Raw genomic sequence first — 17,180 nt, 5'->3', positions numbered from 1 at the left:
TGAGCCATAACGATTACCACATTATTTTTATATTAAGAAATGTCTTTTACAGGGATTAAAGTGGAAAAAAAATTGTTTGACTGAACTTTTTTTAGGCCATAAGTCATACGAGCCTTAATGTACAAAAAGATGTAAACAGCAAAGTAAAGGGAGTATTCGCCTTATTCACACGACGGCCATTGTTTAAACCAAAACGAGGCTACAGGGTACACTTACTATATAATTAATGCCACCTACAGGTGAATGCATAGAACATGTACCCTGTAGCCTCGTTCTAGCCGCCAATGGCCGCCATGTGAATAAGGCGAATTGAGTGTTCTTGATTGAGATCGAGTTTTCCTGATGAACAAAATAATATTTCAGTACCATCCCTGACCATTGCTGATTAGACATTGCTGTTCTTTTCTACTGCAGCAATATTGTAGAAAGGCTTTAACTTACACTCTTATTTAATTAATTCAGGCCAAAAGTGTTTAAAGGGGAATTTTTTTTTCTTGTTAATATGCAATTCAACACCAAGTAAAATCTATAAAATCAAGTTTGCAAGACTTCCCATTTCCTCATCAAAGTAACGAATCAGAAGATTCTAGATATTGTTCATATTTCCATTTGTTGCCTCATCCGCATTTAATGAAAACATGGTAATTTTGAGTTTTACAGACAACTCAGTTTTCCAATGAGCAGCAATACTGTGTGTGCTCATGCAGGAGGTCTGCGCATTTGATAACGACAATCTGGAGAGGGCGCTTGTCTTCAGCAACAGATTGTATAAGGTTGACAATTGGTTGCGATATGGTGAGGGGTCGTGTTGCGTAGCCTACTTTCTGAGCGCAAAAATGGTCGTAAACGTAAGATAAACGTAGCCTACCTCTGTCGTGGTGGCTATAGTTGCACCAGGTAGGGAAGATGTCCTGAAGTGCACGAAAGTTAACCTTATGGCGGTCTTCTGATTGTTGGCATGCTAAAACGTTTTCCTATTGCATCCATAAAAAATTTTCTTGCAGCAAACCGCGCAAAAGCAAACCCCTGGCACTTTAATTTCTTTACACCATGGCTTAGTTCTCCCCCGTTTCCAACAGCCGCCCATCTCCATTATTTTTTTAACTTTTGACACCTGCCTTCCTTTAGCAACAACGCATCTATGACAGCTAGTGGCCTTGCCAAATAGACGCACACAAATCATGACGCTAATATGCGAGGTTCTGGTAGGCCTACTAGTTATGGTTTTGTGCTATAAATTAATAATAGCTAAGTTTTAAGTTGACTATTTTAATTGCATGGTTATTTTTTGTCAACATACACTCACAACCTGTCGTTAAGCAAAATAGGCTACAAGGCTGTACTGTATGTGCGTCACAAACACGACTGACCCCCTTACTCAACAGTTCACGATGATGACAATATTACTATTATTTTATGTGAACACGCTCAGTCAAAACCTTCCATCGCAAATTGTGAAAAACATTGTTGTACATGTTATAACAGATGGGATAATAAATTGCATAGGCTACGTTTTATATTGCGTCGCTACATAATGTTAGTTGCATGATTAAAAACTGTAACAATAATAGTACATCGGGTGGCATAGCAGGCTATCTGTTCAAGTCATAGGTGACACCCAAAATGAATGACCTCCCCTGACAAGAGTTCGCGATAGTAATTACTATCACTATAATCCAACTTTTAGACCGTTAGTCCTCCAGACGTGTTCTTTTTTTTTTTAAGCAAACGCCCCAGGCCAATGAGACAAGCGTGTAGCTACAACATAAACAAAGCTTAAACTCATGGCTGGCGATATCTTCTTGAGCGGTCACTGATTGAGACACAGAAAGTTCTCAAGAACACTATTAGGTCTTTAAACATTTACCATCACACACATTCATTCATCGGACCCAGGGATGGATTACTGCACGGGCCTACCGGGCCCAGGCACAGGGGCCCAAGGGGTCAGGGGGCCCTGAAGCCCAAGCCTTTGCATGGAATCATTGCCTCAATATCAACAAATCAGGATGAAGGCTATGAATCTGATTAAATTTAGTATTGGCCATCCCCAAAATGCACCATACAGGTGCATTTTGGAAATCACATCAAAAAAATATAAAAAATTCTGGGGGAGGACCCCCAAAACCCCCCCTCCCACATATACGACAATAAGTGGGGAGCCCTTAATACATCTGGGCCCAGGGGCCCGAAAGTTCATAATCCGGCCGTGATCGGACCTAATATTTGTAGTTGCCTTAAAAAAAGGAAAAGAAAGGTGATATAGCCCACCCCCCTCCTATTTTTTTTCTTTTTTAACGGATCTGCATCGATCTCAAATATGACATTTCTAAAATCAAATTGACGGAAATCCGTCGTACGACGGAGAACTTTAATCCTTGCTTTTAACAGCACAAATTAGCAAAAACATAGTACAAACAATTGAGACTTTTGTGGGGAGATTTAGACAGGTATGGGGGGCTGAGTGACATCACTGGCCAAAAAAACAAACTGCTCTACCTCATCTATTTTTATAACAGGGTGACTCATTTAACTGGCTCACTAGTACTGCATTGTGTATATGAAGGCTCGGGCCACTCTCTTCTAATGAGTGCATGAGTAGAGAGCATGCAGGTAGGCAAGAAAGTAGGTTGACACTTGACAGCACATCATTATTGCCTGTTTGCACACACATTTTACATATTTCCATGTCAGATGCCCCGCAGAACTGACAGCAGAGGCTAGCATATCCGACATTTAGCTCCCCAGCTCCAGAGAGAAAGTGATCCCCGGCCACCCCACCTCCTTCCCCTTCTCATCTTCTGTATGTGTGAGGACTAGCTTTTCAGCAATAAGCACAGGCGCGTGCAAATATAGGGTGCCTCCCCACACAGTGACATATGATTGATTTGATGAGCGATAGAAAACTGATTAGTGCAAATGAAAGCTAAAAAAAAAAAAAACTCGACTTTTTTTGTTGCTTCTTTTGCGAGCGCTCGTGCCATTCTCGGCGGCTGCCCATAGCCTACTGCCCTATGAAAAACCGCCCCTGATTTAGGATGTTGTAGGCTCAAAGCTGAAATCAAAGCTGTAGGAAGTTTACATAGGTTAAACTATGTATGTTGAGCTTAAACTGTTGCCTATGCATATTTTGTCCCCTATGCCCGTTTCATTCATCAGGTCCATGAGGGAGGAGGAATTAAACATTATGTCGTCAACCTTTTTTCCCAGGAATCACTATTTCTATAATAGACTACTCTAATGGACACTAAAGATAACAAAATAAACCACATCCAACATGAATTTGAACTTTTAATTAAAAAGAAATATATGAACCATGTCAAACTGGCTTGTTAGTACTGCATTGTGTATCTGAGGGCTCGGGCCAGTGCATAAGTAGAGAGCATCCAGGTAGGCAAGAAAATAGGTTGACAGCCAGGAGAGCCATCAAATTATTTTAAATGGGCTTTAGTGCCTAGGCATTGGGATTTTTTACGAGGATCATTTACGTATCAGAGCAAATGAATTCAAAAGAATTCCATTTTAAAATATTACATTCAGTTTCAAGCTTAGCGATTGAAATGCAAATAGAAAATGTCAGATTAATTCTGAAGTGACAAGTTTTACTTCTACAAGTTTGCCTGCCTACTTGATAACTGCAAGAATGACCATTCATCTTTTTTAACCACCTTTGCCACCTTTAGGCACAATAAGCTAATCCTTTAAAACACAATAGTAATAGCTGCAAAAAATGCACCTTTGTAACATAATTTGAAGTGGTTGACTAAGCTTATTCATCTAGTTACCTGATACACATGGTTCAGTTTGAAGTGTTTGAGAAGTAGCAGAAGGATGGCAGAGATGGCTTTCACAATGATCTCCTTGTGCCGATTCACATCAACCCCAAGCTTCATGCTTTGTAGGACTGTGGTTCTGCAGACACAAAAGACAAATATTATCAGACAAACACATACTGAATACACTATTCATAACCAGTTATCCTGTAACACTTTCAGTAATCAGTTATGATATTACATATCAGCACATGCAAATATCTTCCCATTTTTACCTCAGAGATTCTTTTTTTTTACCCAACCATGTTGCCAATTACCCTGATTAGTTGAATATTAAATGAAAGGCTCCTGCAGGCATCTCATCATTACACAACTTTTTTCAGCTTTTGCTGCCCCCTTCCCAACTTTTTGAATCATGTTGCTGACATCAATTTGGAATTAAAACGCACTAGTAAGGTCTTATTACTGTTGGCGTTCCTAAACTTGCGACGAAACCGTAATGGATCTAGCCGACATCTTGGGTTTTGCCAGAAACATGAAAACATTTTCACAGGTCACACATTTTATCTGATCTTCACCAAAATGGCTGACTGTATAACTAAGTTCGGCAAGCTTAACTTTATGTCATAATGTCAACTAAACATAAGTCAACCCTTAATTCTATCACTTGAAATATGACCGTATTTCCTACAACTAGGTAGATAATTGTTATGTTATAGTTCCACAGTTAGCTAGCTAGCAAGCTAAAGCTTTACATTGGATATTAGTGTTAGCTACGGGCTAAATTTGTCCTCAACATTGGGGTATTAGAAACGAATTAGGTTGGTAATGTACATAGGTTCGACATGAGTCAGTTACATATACATATTTTTTCATAACTGTTTATAAAGGATTGAATGTCCTGTGAATTAATAACTAGAAGTAATGTGTGACTACTAGCCGTCTTTCCCATTGGAGTCATAGAGATATTAAACGCTGCCATTATGTCAAAAAATAGCGGAGTCTAATAGGCTTTATGGTACCAGCCAATTCAGTAACTCAAGACTTCAATGCCATAAAAGGATACAAGGAAGTTTATCGTAACTTGCATATAGTTACTGGAAGTAAGAAATGCAGTGAAATTATGTCTGGTGTCAGCCTATTTGTGCATTTAAGTGCAGTAGAAGAGGGGTTTAGTAGATTAAGTGGCAAGGGCTGCATAAGAAAGGTGGGGGAGGATTGAGATTTGGGGGGGGCACCAACAAGGAGCACCCAAGAACAACAGGGGCAAGGAAAAACTCCCTTACCAAGGAAGAAACCTTGGGCAGATCCACGGCTCACGGGGCTAACCCAACTGCCAGGGGTCTTGGTGTGTGTGTTGGGGGGACGACAAGGGAGATGGGATAGTGTGCTGTGTATGTAGGGAGAGGGCAGTGTGCAATGTGTGTCGGAGAAGCTTCCTCATGAGAATCTAGAGCTACGCTCTAGAATCTTTGGGCAGAAGCCTACTAGCAAGCAAAGTTCTTAGAATCTTTGCTAGGAAGTGTTCGAGGACAAGAAACGGTGCATCAAAGGGTCAAAATAGTAGCAGCCAAAGAGGATTGTTGATAGGCCTAACAAAACAAGTGACTGTGTAACCTAAAATAAAAAATCTTTGGCGGCACGCAATAAATGCGTTAGCCTACTACCCTTTGGCCGGCTCGCAAGCCCAAACAAGTGTGTGTGCGGCATGCCCCTTGTTTTGTTTACGGTCTAGCTAAATCCGGTGTGGTGTTGTAGTTTTTCTAACGTTACTAGTTGTTGTAACAGCATGTGAAAAAAAACTACAAAGTTTGCTAAGCCAAAAAACACTGTTAATCTCGCGATTAAAAAATGTGCGCCGTTAAAATGCGTTTGCGTTAACGCCGCTAATAACACGTTTGACTGACAGCACTACTTATTATGCATTAAGCCAGTAAGGCAAATTGTCTTGACAAGACGTCTTAAAATAAGTCAAACTCTTATTAAACTAAGTCTAAATGATCTTATGAAAAGAGCTAGATAAGTCTCTTTATACTACAAATATATAAGAACACTTGGTTAGATAAGCAGTCTTTTGCAGTGAAAAGATGATGGTATATCAAATTTTGTGCAAAGCAGGAGAAAATCCCTTAAGTGTAAATGGGACAGATGGTGGTGACCCATACTAGGGCTGTCACTTTTCTCAAGAAGCAAGTTTGAACCAATTTCAAAAGTCATGCAATTAGTTTACAGCTGAAGCTTTCAGCATTAGGGTGCTAAGTCAACAGTCGAACTCAAAGATAAGTCGTCATAGAGGTGTAATAATTTTATAAAGTTGACAAATCTTTGACCATCTACAGTGCAGAACACAAAATCCACAGGGATCCTCTGCTTGGCGTTATCTTCTATTTTCCTATAAAAACATATCAATAGCTTAATTTACTGATGGGTCAAGAGGGTATACAAAACTTTCAGAGCACCCACTGTTGGATCAGACGGCAAGAAATACAATTATAAGAAACTGTGCACTACACTGGCACTTCATATTCGAACCATAAAGTACCCATTAATGTTGGAACAAATGTTGGAATATTGGTTGAAAAGTGACGTCCCTAACCCATACATAAAACACGGGGTCTAAGCAAGATGGTGAAAAAAAGTGATTGTTCAAAACTGTGACAACAGCTATAGACCAAAGCTGACCAAATTTGCTTTTGAAACTAGTCCATATTCTGATGTTTTTCACAATTTTTTTGAATACGAGAAGTAGCTGAGGCATTCAATACGTAACCAAACTGTGTACATTCTGGTCAAAAAGTCACTCACGGCATCTCCTCCGGTAGCACATCTGCCAGGATGTTAATGGAGTCTGTTTTAGCTTTAGAAGTGGGAGCTGCTGCAAGCAAAATTTTCAGCAGAGCAATCTGTGGGACATCACAGAATAAACACCATACATTGAATAGTGACCTCATTAGTAATTCAAGAAAACTTCAAAGATTGAAGAGTGCAGGATAAAATCACATAATGCAGAGCAGGTAATTTTCAACTCAAATTTCCTAAGAGCTCTCAAAGAGTTCAATGACAAATGTTGTATAAAAGCCTTGACTCGCATATGAACTTAAGTGACATCCCATTCTTAGTCCATAGGGTTTAATATGACATTGGTCCACCCCTTGCAGCTAAAGCAGCTTCAACCCTTCTGGGAAGTACAAGATTTAAGATGAACTTGACTGGCCTGCAGAGTCCTGACCTCAACCCTATAGAACACCTCGGATACGGGGAGTAAAACGACTGTTACGCGCTGTTACAACTGTAGGCTACGATGATTGCAATACAAAAATATGCGTGTGTTAGTTTAGTTAGTTTTGTGATGTTTTGCACTTTTGCCTCATGTGTTTTCAGGTTTGAGGGCTTTTTTGGCAAGATTGACCTTGGTAGACTCTGCATATGTTATTTCTCCGTATGGAAAATAAAGTCAATTTTCGACACACGTCTGTTATTAGTTCAATAAGAAGTGTTGCTTGTTAAAACATGTGACTAGTGAAACTCAAATGATTTTAGAAATATTTAGCCAAAGCCAAAAAGTGTTAGAGAGAAGGAGACACGCCGGTGCAGCTCAGATGTCATCTTAATTTTCTTTATTCTTTAGTAAAAGGTGCAGAACATTATTAAACTTTAAAGACAGAATACGCACGCAGGCACAACTAGGCTACTTGTTGTTTTCTTTTACTAGGCTATCTATATATGGTTATCAGCACACATGTTGGGCTAATTCACTAGTTATGGATATCACAAGTTTAAACAACGAAAACAGAAAGGATGGAGACAGCAAAGCTAGATGAGTTATTCCAGATGGGCAAGAACAAGGTAGGCAATTGGTGTGCTTGTCAGAACGTTAGATTACAGCTGTTTAAAGCCAGACGTCACAGTACGCTAGAACAAAACTAAAAGGTAACTTTAGCTATAGGGCTGTATCAATTTGTCCAAATTAATAGGTCATCGTAGACGTTGTTGTATTATTGCATGTGGATATTGTTATGCTATGTAGGCTACTTTTTTTGCAATGCACGGACCTAAAACCGGGAAACGGACAAATATTGTACACGCGTGAATTTGTTTTTGCGGGGGTAGGGGTGGGTGGGTGTACGTACCATAGCTCGCTCTCTCTCTCTCTCTCTCTCTCACACTCACACACACACACACACAGTACCTTTCTTAGCCACAGTTAATTTTAGTGGTGATATGTGTTATGGACATTGTTATGCACATTATTGACTGCAGTTTATTCTCATCAATGTCAGTCCATGAATGCATATTGATCAGTTGTTAACTAATACTGTAGGCCTAGAAGTTGCAATTGAAAATGTTACTGTTGTAGGCTGTTTGTTTTTTATTTCAGCCACACTGTTTTAAAGTGGTTAGGACCATTACACACCAATTTTGAATAAGCCATACTGCAATACCGATTTCATGGTTGCACCATGCACATGTTCACCGATTATGTGGCCCTCAGTAACCTATAAATTCAATGATGTGGCGCTCTATGAAAATGAGTTTGACACCCCTGCTGTCCTGGCCTGGCCTGGTTGCACCAGATTGTGGCCAAACGACAGAAGCGCGGAGAACCCTCCTTTGTCTACCAAAAAGTGTTACTTTGTGCCCCGCGCTCCCCCACTGCTTGTGAAAGAAGGGGGTGGGGGAGGGGGGCTTAACGTGAAAAAGCTTAATGTCCCAAAACGGCAAAGTCATAATGGTAGGCTACAGGAAGGGGGTGCGAGGCCCTGTGCGAACTTGACAGATGCATGAACTTACGTGCATGAAATCATGCGATAGCTTACTTTACACATAGCCAAGGCTACCGTCGGTGCATTTTAATAGTAGCCTAGTCTAATAAGCTACACCAGCTTGTCTTTAAGAGGGGGAATTGTATAGCCTATAACATTAGCTGAGTATTTGGCCATATGGTGTCTATCATAGGCTACATCATGAAACCAAATAGTGTAACAAAGGCGAACACTTTAACAGGGGAAATTAATTGGACATGAATCATTGTGCTGAACGGTATTTGTCAATGCAGAAACACACGACATTCAAACTGTTGATAAGATGTGCACTATGGAAATTGGTCTGTAGGCTAACAATGTACTTGTACAGGTAAATGTTCAACAATTGCTGTACAGGCTATAATCAATTAGCTAAATCATTTGTCAAGCTGTTTAAATTAGTGCTACATTCAAACGCAAAAGGTGCTTTGATATATTTTTCGTTTGAACGCCGGGTAAGCAGGCATGCTGCGGTTGCAATGAATGAGGATAATTGGTTTTATCTGCAGATTTATTTTTGCATTATTTTGAACATGACTCGCTCCAGTCTCAACAGCACTTTCCACACGATCTAAGTTCTAACACATATCCCTAAACTTTCTCTCTCTCCATCCCTGCACACGGTCCTTTCTTAAAGGAGCTGCACCATCTTACAACAATTGCATCTACATTTTCATATTAGAATGTTTTGTCAAGTGTAAGCTTAAACTACCATGATCAATTTAAGTTCCCGTGCCCCCGCTGAAAGTCTCATGCACTTATCGCTACACTATCAAATCTATAAGTAACCGTGAGAAATAGGGTATAAGATATATAAACTCACGCTATTGTATTATCATATATGTTTGGTAATGGCTCAGCTTTCTCTGATTGTTCTACTGACTTGGAAAATGCATCATGGAAGCAGCAAGTCAAGTCGTATCAAAAATAGTAGTGGCAGAACTCCAAAGTGACACCTTGTGGTTGTTTTTGTCAACTGCAGTTTGTGCCATTTCTGCTGAGAAAATGGGGTGCGTGATTCCTGAAGGAACGGGGACCCACTGTACAAGCCTTGTTCAGTTCATGTTTAAATTATTTCCCAACGTGCACTAGATTTCAAGGAATCTAGTAGCAGTCTTGTAAATAGTGACCCTGCAAGATTCCTAGTCGGTGCAAAAGATAATCTGTGACTTGTCTTTAGATATAAGGTGGTGTGAGACTGTAGTCTTACAAAACATTTTTCCAAATCTTTTCAGCCTTCTGATGGGTAGCATAACATGGGTGACCTGACTAATTGGCCGATCTACTGGCTGAAGATATATGCTATTTAAAAACCAACACTAAGGTTGGTTTGAGTCCATAACTCAGTGCAAGTATAAGCTTTTACCATATACTGAGGCAGACTGGGAAGAATTCCTTGGTACAGCAACTCCGTGGCACACATGTCAACCTCCTCCTCACCCTATTGGAAAAAATGGATGCATATAAACATGAAGAACATGGTCAATAACAAGAATTAGTTTTGCGATGGATTTTCCATTAATAAGGAGTACATGTGCGTATTTGAAAATGCTAGTGCCCTGTTCATTCTCCTCTGCGTAGAGTTGTATTGTGACATGTCCTTGTTTGTGCTTATTTATTCTAGTTGTTCAAAATATTACAATAGAGATGTAGCGGTTATGTCACTAAAACAGACACAAACACACAACAGAATTTTGACCCACTGGCAGGAAAAACGGCAATCTGATCAGTAGCATGCCATCCATTCGCAGCCTGATATCTGTGGATCCTCCCCCCACCACTTAACCCACAACCAAAACATACTAATGTATGAAGAATAAATTATTTTAGATAAATATACACGTGAGTCACAAAATCCGACTCAAATGTATCTTGACAGATCAAGTGTATCTTCGCAGACAGAGAAAAGCAATAACGCTGCGTGAAGGGCCTGCGAGGGAGATAGCTTCATAGCTTCTAGGCTACTACAGCAAGTGCTTTCAGTGCAAATATTCAAACTTCCTAACATCTTCTGTCAAATTCATGGCTGATTTAGGCTAAAATAGCCTAGCCTATGTTTGTAGAGCTACAATGAATGAACTCAACTGACAACAGGTAAATCCACCGATTCGGTCATTGAGGCTCTCTATGAAAACTTTGTCTTTCCAAAGTTTATTTTTGTATTCCGGGGTAATGTAGCCTAATTGCCTAATGTCTTGACAATATAGTTTTTCCTACCGGTTTGCCGTTTAAACTCCAGTTAAAAGACAAGCGCCGCTCTGAACTTTCCTGCCATGACTGGTTTATACCTCAACCACTACATCTCAATTGGCATTTTTACATTCATTGACAATAATAAAAAAAAAAAAAAGTACTAGTACAGTGTACACCACCACCACCATGTGTCAAGCGTTATATAGATACCTCCAGTGGCCGAATTAATCTTCTGTTTTTCTGGTACAGACATTCTTTATCACACTGGTTCCCAAAGACTGGGATACAACCCAGGACATTTTATTTGGGTTGCCATAGTCGCGATTCATATCTGCAGTAGCCGTTCCAGTCAGGAAAGAATCAGCAGGGACACCATTGACTGTTTGTGGTGTTGTTTATGCAACCATCTCAGTACCCCATTCATAGGGCCCCTCTCTGCTGAAGGCTATATAGTACCTCTTTCAGTGTAAGTTAGCTATTGCGTCTGCACTATAGGAAGAATAGAGCTGGACAGCACAAACTTGTGGACAGGTGTTCCGCTCACAAACCTCTTCTCAACTCAATGTTGCCAGTGTCAGTTGAACTACTGAAAATATTACTATTTCTGGACTACTGAAAATGTTAGCCAGAAGCCCATAATGTTATCTAGCACCATACACAAAGCTGTGGTAAGTAGCCTATGCAGGAATTGTTTCCCTGTTTGCAGCAAGTTTTGTTTCATATTTAATATTTGTGATAACAGACTTGTAACAGACACTTGGCCCTTTTCTAAAAAGTGTTTTTGTGCTGCTTGCAGATCATTGTGTCTGCTTGGTTACTGTTGATTGTATTTATGAAGTTTTCTTGTGAGTTGATGTGGCTTGGATTGAGCTACCTCTTTTTGTAACAACATTTACCACCAACAATATGGTGTGGCAATAAAGTATATCTATCTATTAGGGCTGTCAAAATGAATGTGTTAATCGCTGCGATTATTTGTGAAATACATAATGGTTACAAAATATTAACTCAATTAACGCATTTTGTTTACATACTTCCTTTGTGGGGGGCTGATGTCACGTAACAGAAGCCGCAAGCCTGAGAGTTTATTTTACTGTCTATGAGTTAACTGAAGATGGAGAGGAACCGTGAGGAGCTTGTAGGCGAAAAGGTTCAGTTTAAAAAGTTGCCTGATGTTAAAAGTGATCAATGCTGCCAGTAATACCACACGCATCACGCACTGTGCGTAGGGCACCAAGCGACAGAGGCGGGACCAACATTTAACTAATAAATAGTAACTTAACTGCAAACTGCTTTTCACACCAATAGCATGTTAAATAAAGATAATCCTCTCCATTATGAGCCAATGTTATGCTTCTCCATTTAATTGGGAACGCGTCTGAGCGCACATGAGGCAGGTTCCATCTGGCTTGTCAGTGTTGATAATTGATATCTCGTTTTTAATATAAGAAACTTATAAAAGGAAATAATGAAGGCAACCAAGATGAGATCAAAGATTGCGGAGTTATCCGGTTCCCACTACTGACCAGTTATAAACTGTGAGAGCCAGGGCACTTTGACTCATTGCAATTTGGCAAATGGAAATGGAAGAGCTGTCTTGAATTCTTCAATAATTTGTTCACATGAAGCACATGTAATGCCGATTCAAATGCATTCCAATCAGCTAGCTAGGTGACTACCAGGCTCATGAATGAAAGCTGTTTATACCACCTTAATATCATACTTATCATTGTTATTGTGCTACATGTTGCACAAGCAATGCTAGAGTTTGTGGACTAGCCATAGGCTATATTTGAATGGAGCTGGTAAAAAAAAGTTCATTGTGAGAATGTGTGGACACAATGTGCTTAAAAGTGACAGTGTCCCATTTATAAATGAGTTAAACAGCATCAAATTGGTAGTATTTCTTAAGAAAAGGAGGCCAAGCAATTATTAATATTTGAAAACAAAATACTGTCATTATTATCATTTAAGTAATATAAAAGTGTTTTGCTTTTACCTTTGTGGTTGCTCAATTTAGTGATTTATGTTGTATTTAATATGCCCTTTAAGAAGCTTTAGACTTTAAAGAGAAAATATACTTTTTAATTGCGATTAATCTAGATTAATTAATTATACAATATGAGATGAATTAGTTATTTTTTATCGTTTGACAGCCCTTCTATCTATCTATCTATCTGGTACACTATGCCACACAACTTCTTGTGCAGGCCATGGTTCTTTCCAAACTGGACTACTGCCATTCATTTTTAGCCGAATTACCTGCTTGTGTAGTGGAGGGCTGTGTCTAAGGATCGCAGCTGCTGGGGTTGGACAGCAGTGTGTGTTATGATTCTGTCTTCTCAAACTGCGACATGCGATCGTGTATGTTTGTATCATGATTTCGGTCGTGGTTAATGTATTGTTACAGCCCTATCGTCCATCTTAAAACAGTCGTTGTCAATTACTAAAGTTTTACTACAAGTGGCATTGGGACACTGCAAAAACTGCTTATCTAATAAAATCTAACCAAGTGTTATTAATTTTATATTAAGATCAAATTCTAGTTAATATTGTTTTCAGTATAAAGAGACTTACCTAGCTCTTTCTCGTAAAATCCTTTGACTTAATTTAAGAAGAGTTTGACTCCTTTTAAAACGTCTTATCCTGAAAACAAGCAAATTTGTCTTGATAAGACTCCTTAAAATCAGTCAGTCAGTCTTCCTAAATTAAGTCAAAATGATCTTTCGAGAAAGTGCTAGGTAAGTCTCTTCATACTAAAAACAATCCCAAATAGATTGTTTGATCTTAATATAAGATTAATAACACTTGGTTAGATTTTATTTTTTGCAGTGCATATTGAAAGCAGAGCAATCACATTTCCATTTCACTCAAATACCCCAGACAGTGGTGTCTTCTGATACTCCTCTTCTTTGGCCATCTGAATCTCTGCTATGGAGACATACTTATGCTGTGGATGCAAAACAGGTAAAGCATTTAACTCAAACTTTACATTTTCATACAGGTTACAGTGTTTCCTCTATGTTGATTTAATAGTGGCGGCCCCCCACGGTTTAATTTTCTTCCCCCACGGTATCAGAAATGGGGCAGACGCACAATAGTCGCAATTGCCTTTCAAAATTCATTGTGCAGACCTGTTGTAGATTCTTCAAATATACAGCTCAATCACAACTGAAAATAATGCCTCATTGTGTGTGAATAGAGGTGAATACATATAACTGTTTGTGTTGCAGCGAAGTGTCAGTTGTCAGTTCCGTGGGACGGGGGGACGGTGGGGGCGGGGGGTTCGGACAGGAGGAAACACTGGGTTAAATATTTATTTCCTTGGCTCAATTTTTAAAAAGTATAACATTCAGTATCACTGCTATGCACATGACACTCAGTTTTACCTGCCTGTTAACACTAATGGCATTTGTTCTTTGGAGAATATTTTTAACTGTCTCAGTGACATCAAATGCTGGATGGCAAGAAATTTTCTTCAACTGAACGAAAATAAAACTGACTTATTTTTGGCCCTCCAAGTGATGTTTCTATCTTGAAAAATGCACTAGGACCTCTCTCTGCAAACTGCCACAGTGAAGTAAAGAATCTTGGGGTTTTCTTTGACTCCTCTTTAAATTTTAATAAGCAAATAAATAGTGTGGTCAAAGGCAGCTTTTTCCAGTTAAGAACCATTGCAAAACTGAAGCCCTTTTTGTCCTTCTCCGATCTTGAAACTCGGATACATGCTTTCATAACATCTAGACTAGATTATTGTAATTCATTATATGCAGGCCTGACCCACTCCACTCTCAGACTTCAGCTAGTTCAAAATGCAGCAGCTAGATTATTAAGTGGCTCTAAGAAACGTGAGCATATAACTCCTGTGTTGGCTAAGCTGCACTGGTTACCTGTGGAGCACAGAGTTAAGTTTAAAATTTTACTTTTTGTCTTCAAAGCACTCAGTGGTTTGGCACCTAGTTACATAGGTGAACTACTAATTCCTTACAGCACTCCAAGATCACTTAGGTCTTCATCTCAGAATCTTCTCTATATCCCCAAAACACGCCTTAAGACTAAGGGTGATAGAGCCTTCTCTGTTGTTGCCCCCCAACTCTGGAATAGTCTACCTGTACATATTAAGTCCTCTCCAACCATTGACTGCTTTAAGTCTAACTTAAAGACTTTCAATTTCTCCCAAGCTTTTAATCTACCTTAATACACCCCCCCCCCCACACACACACTCTTTATTCTTTATTTTATTTTTGACCAGTTTGTTTATTATTTCAATTATTTATTTATTTTCCCCCCATGTTATATTGTTGTTGTACCATTGTCATTGTTTTATGTTTGTTTGTAAGCACTTTGGTTCAACTCAGTTGTTTTTAAATGTGCTATAGAAATAAAGTTGACTTGACTTGACTTGAAATACATTGGGGGATCAGAATTCAGTGAGTCAACATTTCAACAGTCAAAATGTCCTGTGAATAAGCGTGTTGGAAAACTATTGCCATTATTCAATGAAATTCAATTCAGACATGATATAACTACCTGTTTCAACGTTTTGATGCTTTCATGGATGGGCCTTGGCAAACCAACTACAGTATCTATGTCACTAAAAAAATATATAAAACACAAATAAAATGTTAGCTCAGGGCTAAAAGATAAGACAAAAGGTGAAGAATGGGTTCCATACTTACTTTCCAAGAGTATATCCGATAAATTTACTTCTGCTCGATTCCAGAAAAGTCTCTATATCTTTTTCCCTGTTGAAAAATGAAGATGCTGTGGGAAAACACTTGGACACTACCACGGGCGGTGATGATGGGGCAGGGCACCTTCAGTTCCACAACCCCATGACATTTAGTCATCCAATAATGAACCAATATGTGATGTGTGTGTCAAATGCGCACATCTGATGTGTTTGCTAAATTTCATGAGTTTTACACATTGGAAGCACTTCTTTCTAGGTTCTTGATGGTGGCACTGTAACATGTGTGAGCCCAGTGTGCGAGATTACAATGAAATACTCATTCTGCAGTGCAAGAGGCAGATAACATTAACAGTAATATTGAAAAGACAATGGCAGTATCTGACTTGTATTCACCCCTGTCATTCTTGTGTGTTTTATTCAAGATGAAAAGAAATAACCCATATACAATCATATAGATTAAAGATACAGATTTTTGTGATTTTCAGGCATGTTCCAAGCTGTCTCAGTAGAAACAGGTACCATTTTCTGACATGTCTCAGAAGGTAGATGCTTGTATAGTTATTTTGGTTGTGATTTGTGCATTGTTACAGCCCTAGTATTACACATTATACTATAAGGATTAATATAAATTCAGATACGCAGGTTTTTGAGCTCCTGCTCACTCATTTCCCTACACAGACACTATAAACCAAAAGGTTTCGTCGACATTCATGGAAGATCATCTCCTCCCATACCTGACTTTAGGGGCCCAGGGTAGACCCTTGGGGAAGGATAATCTTTCACAAGGTGGCTGTGGTGGGGGTAGGGGCATGACTTCATCCCGCTCCAGTGGAAAGCTCTCAGGCTCCAGGGCATTCTCACTGTCGTCATTATCATCCTCATCCTCACGGTTATCATCTGTTTTGTAGGGGTCCTTTTCATTAAAGGCATCAAGGTTGTCTTGCTTGATGAGTGCCTGAGGGGAAGAAAGCATTGTAACAGTTCATCTTTTCAATTGTATTTCTTCATATAGCAGAGGTGGAAAAGTCCAGCTTCAGAAAGTAAAAGTCCAACCATGTACCTTGCTGAGAGTTGTGCTATTTAGAATCAGCTGGTTTAGGTGAATGGTTGGCACAGATATGTGGTAGGACTTTTACTTTCTAAAACTGGACTGGGGCTCCAATAAACAGGGTTCCTACACATTTCCCATTTCAAAATTCCATACTTTTTCCATACTCAAATTTTCAAACTTCTCGGTAGATTTTTCTCACCATATTCTAGACATTGTCAATGGAGCGTTCTATTAGCATTTGAAGAGCTGTAGAATAATGTTTATTATTAACTTGTTAGCCCTCAGAAAACACTTGCCCATTGTTGGATACTTTTAATTGGGGAAGAGCTGTGTTGGAAGGTGCACTCACATTTTTAGTTCTTTGTAGATACAGCATAGCCTACATATGTTGGAGACTAGCACACTGCTGGCAGAGGCCTCACCGTAAACAGTATTATTTGTTTGCAATAACAGTTTATCAGATAATGCAGTATCCAGGTCTTGATAACTTTTACAAAATCAAAAAAGTCTCCCAGTTTTTTAGCTGAAAATAGCAAAGCTACACAAACATACCAGTGCACAATGGTATAGGGCACGTGCATAGAACAGGGGTTTTCGATTTGGTTTTAGTACCAGAGTCCCCTTGTGGGAGAGATTTTTTTCTGAGGACCCCCATTCAATTGTATCTT

The 17,180-nt window shown here is 39.3% G+C and overlaps 1 protein-coding gene across 3 annotated transcripts in view; it reads right to left on the bottom strand.

Annotated features, from left to right (window-relative positions):
• The window catches only part of LOC125301692 (striatin-interacting protein 1 homolog), a 66,683-nt gene that overhangs the window by 12,490 nt on the left and 37,013 nt on the right, over positions 1–17,180 (bottom strand). For all 3 annotated transcript variants that reach the window (XM_048254383.1, XM_048254380.1, XM_048254381.1), the window contains exons 10-16: positions 16,196–16,416; positions 15,448–15,513; positions 15,299–15,362; positions 13,647–13,718; positions 9,942–10,016; positions 6,579–6,676; positions 3,786–3,912 (exon numbers count right to left, since the gene is read on the bottom strand). In XM_048254383.1, the coding sequence (XP_048110340.1) occupies positions 3,786–3,912; positions 6,579–6,676; positions 9,942–10,016; positions 13,647–13,718; positions 15,299–15,362; positions 15,448–15,513; positions 16,196–16,416 (723 nt within the window). The remainder of the gene's footprint in view (positions 1–3,785; positions 3,913–6,578; positions 6,677–9,941; positions 10,017–13,646; positions 13,719–15,298; positions 15,363–15,447; positions 15,514–16,195; positions 16,417–17,180) is intronic.

This window comes from Alosa alosa, chromosome 10 (assembly GCF_017589495.1).
Source record: "Alosa alosa isolate M-15738 ecotype Scorff River chromosome 10, AALO_Geno_1.1, whole genome shotgun sequence".
NCBI classification, from domain to species: domain Eukaryota; kingdom Metazoa; phylum Chordata; class Actinopteri; order Clupeiformes; family Clupeidae; genus Alosa; species Alosa alosa.
This window is presented reverse-complemented; position numbering and strand designations above follow the sequence as displayed.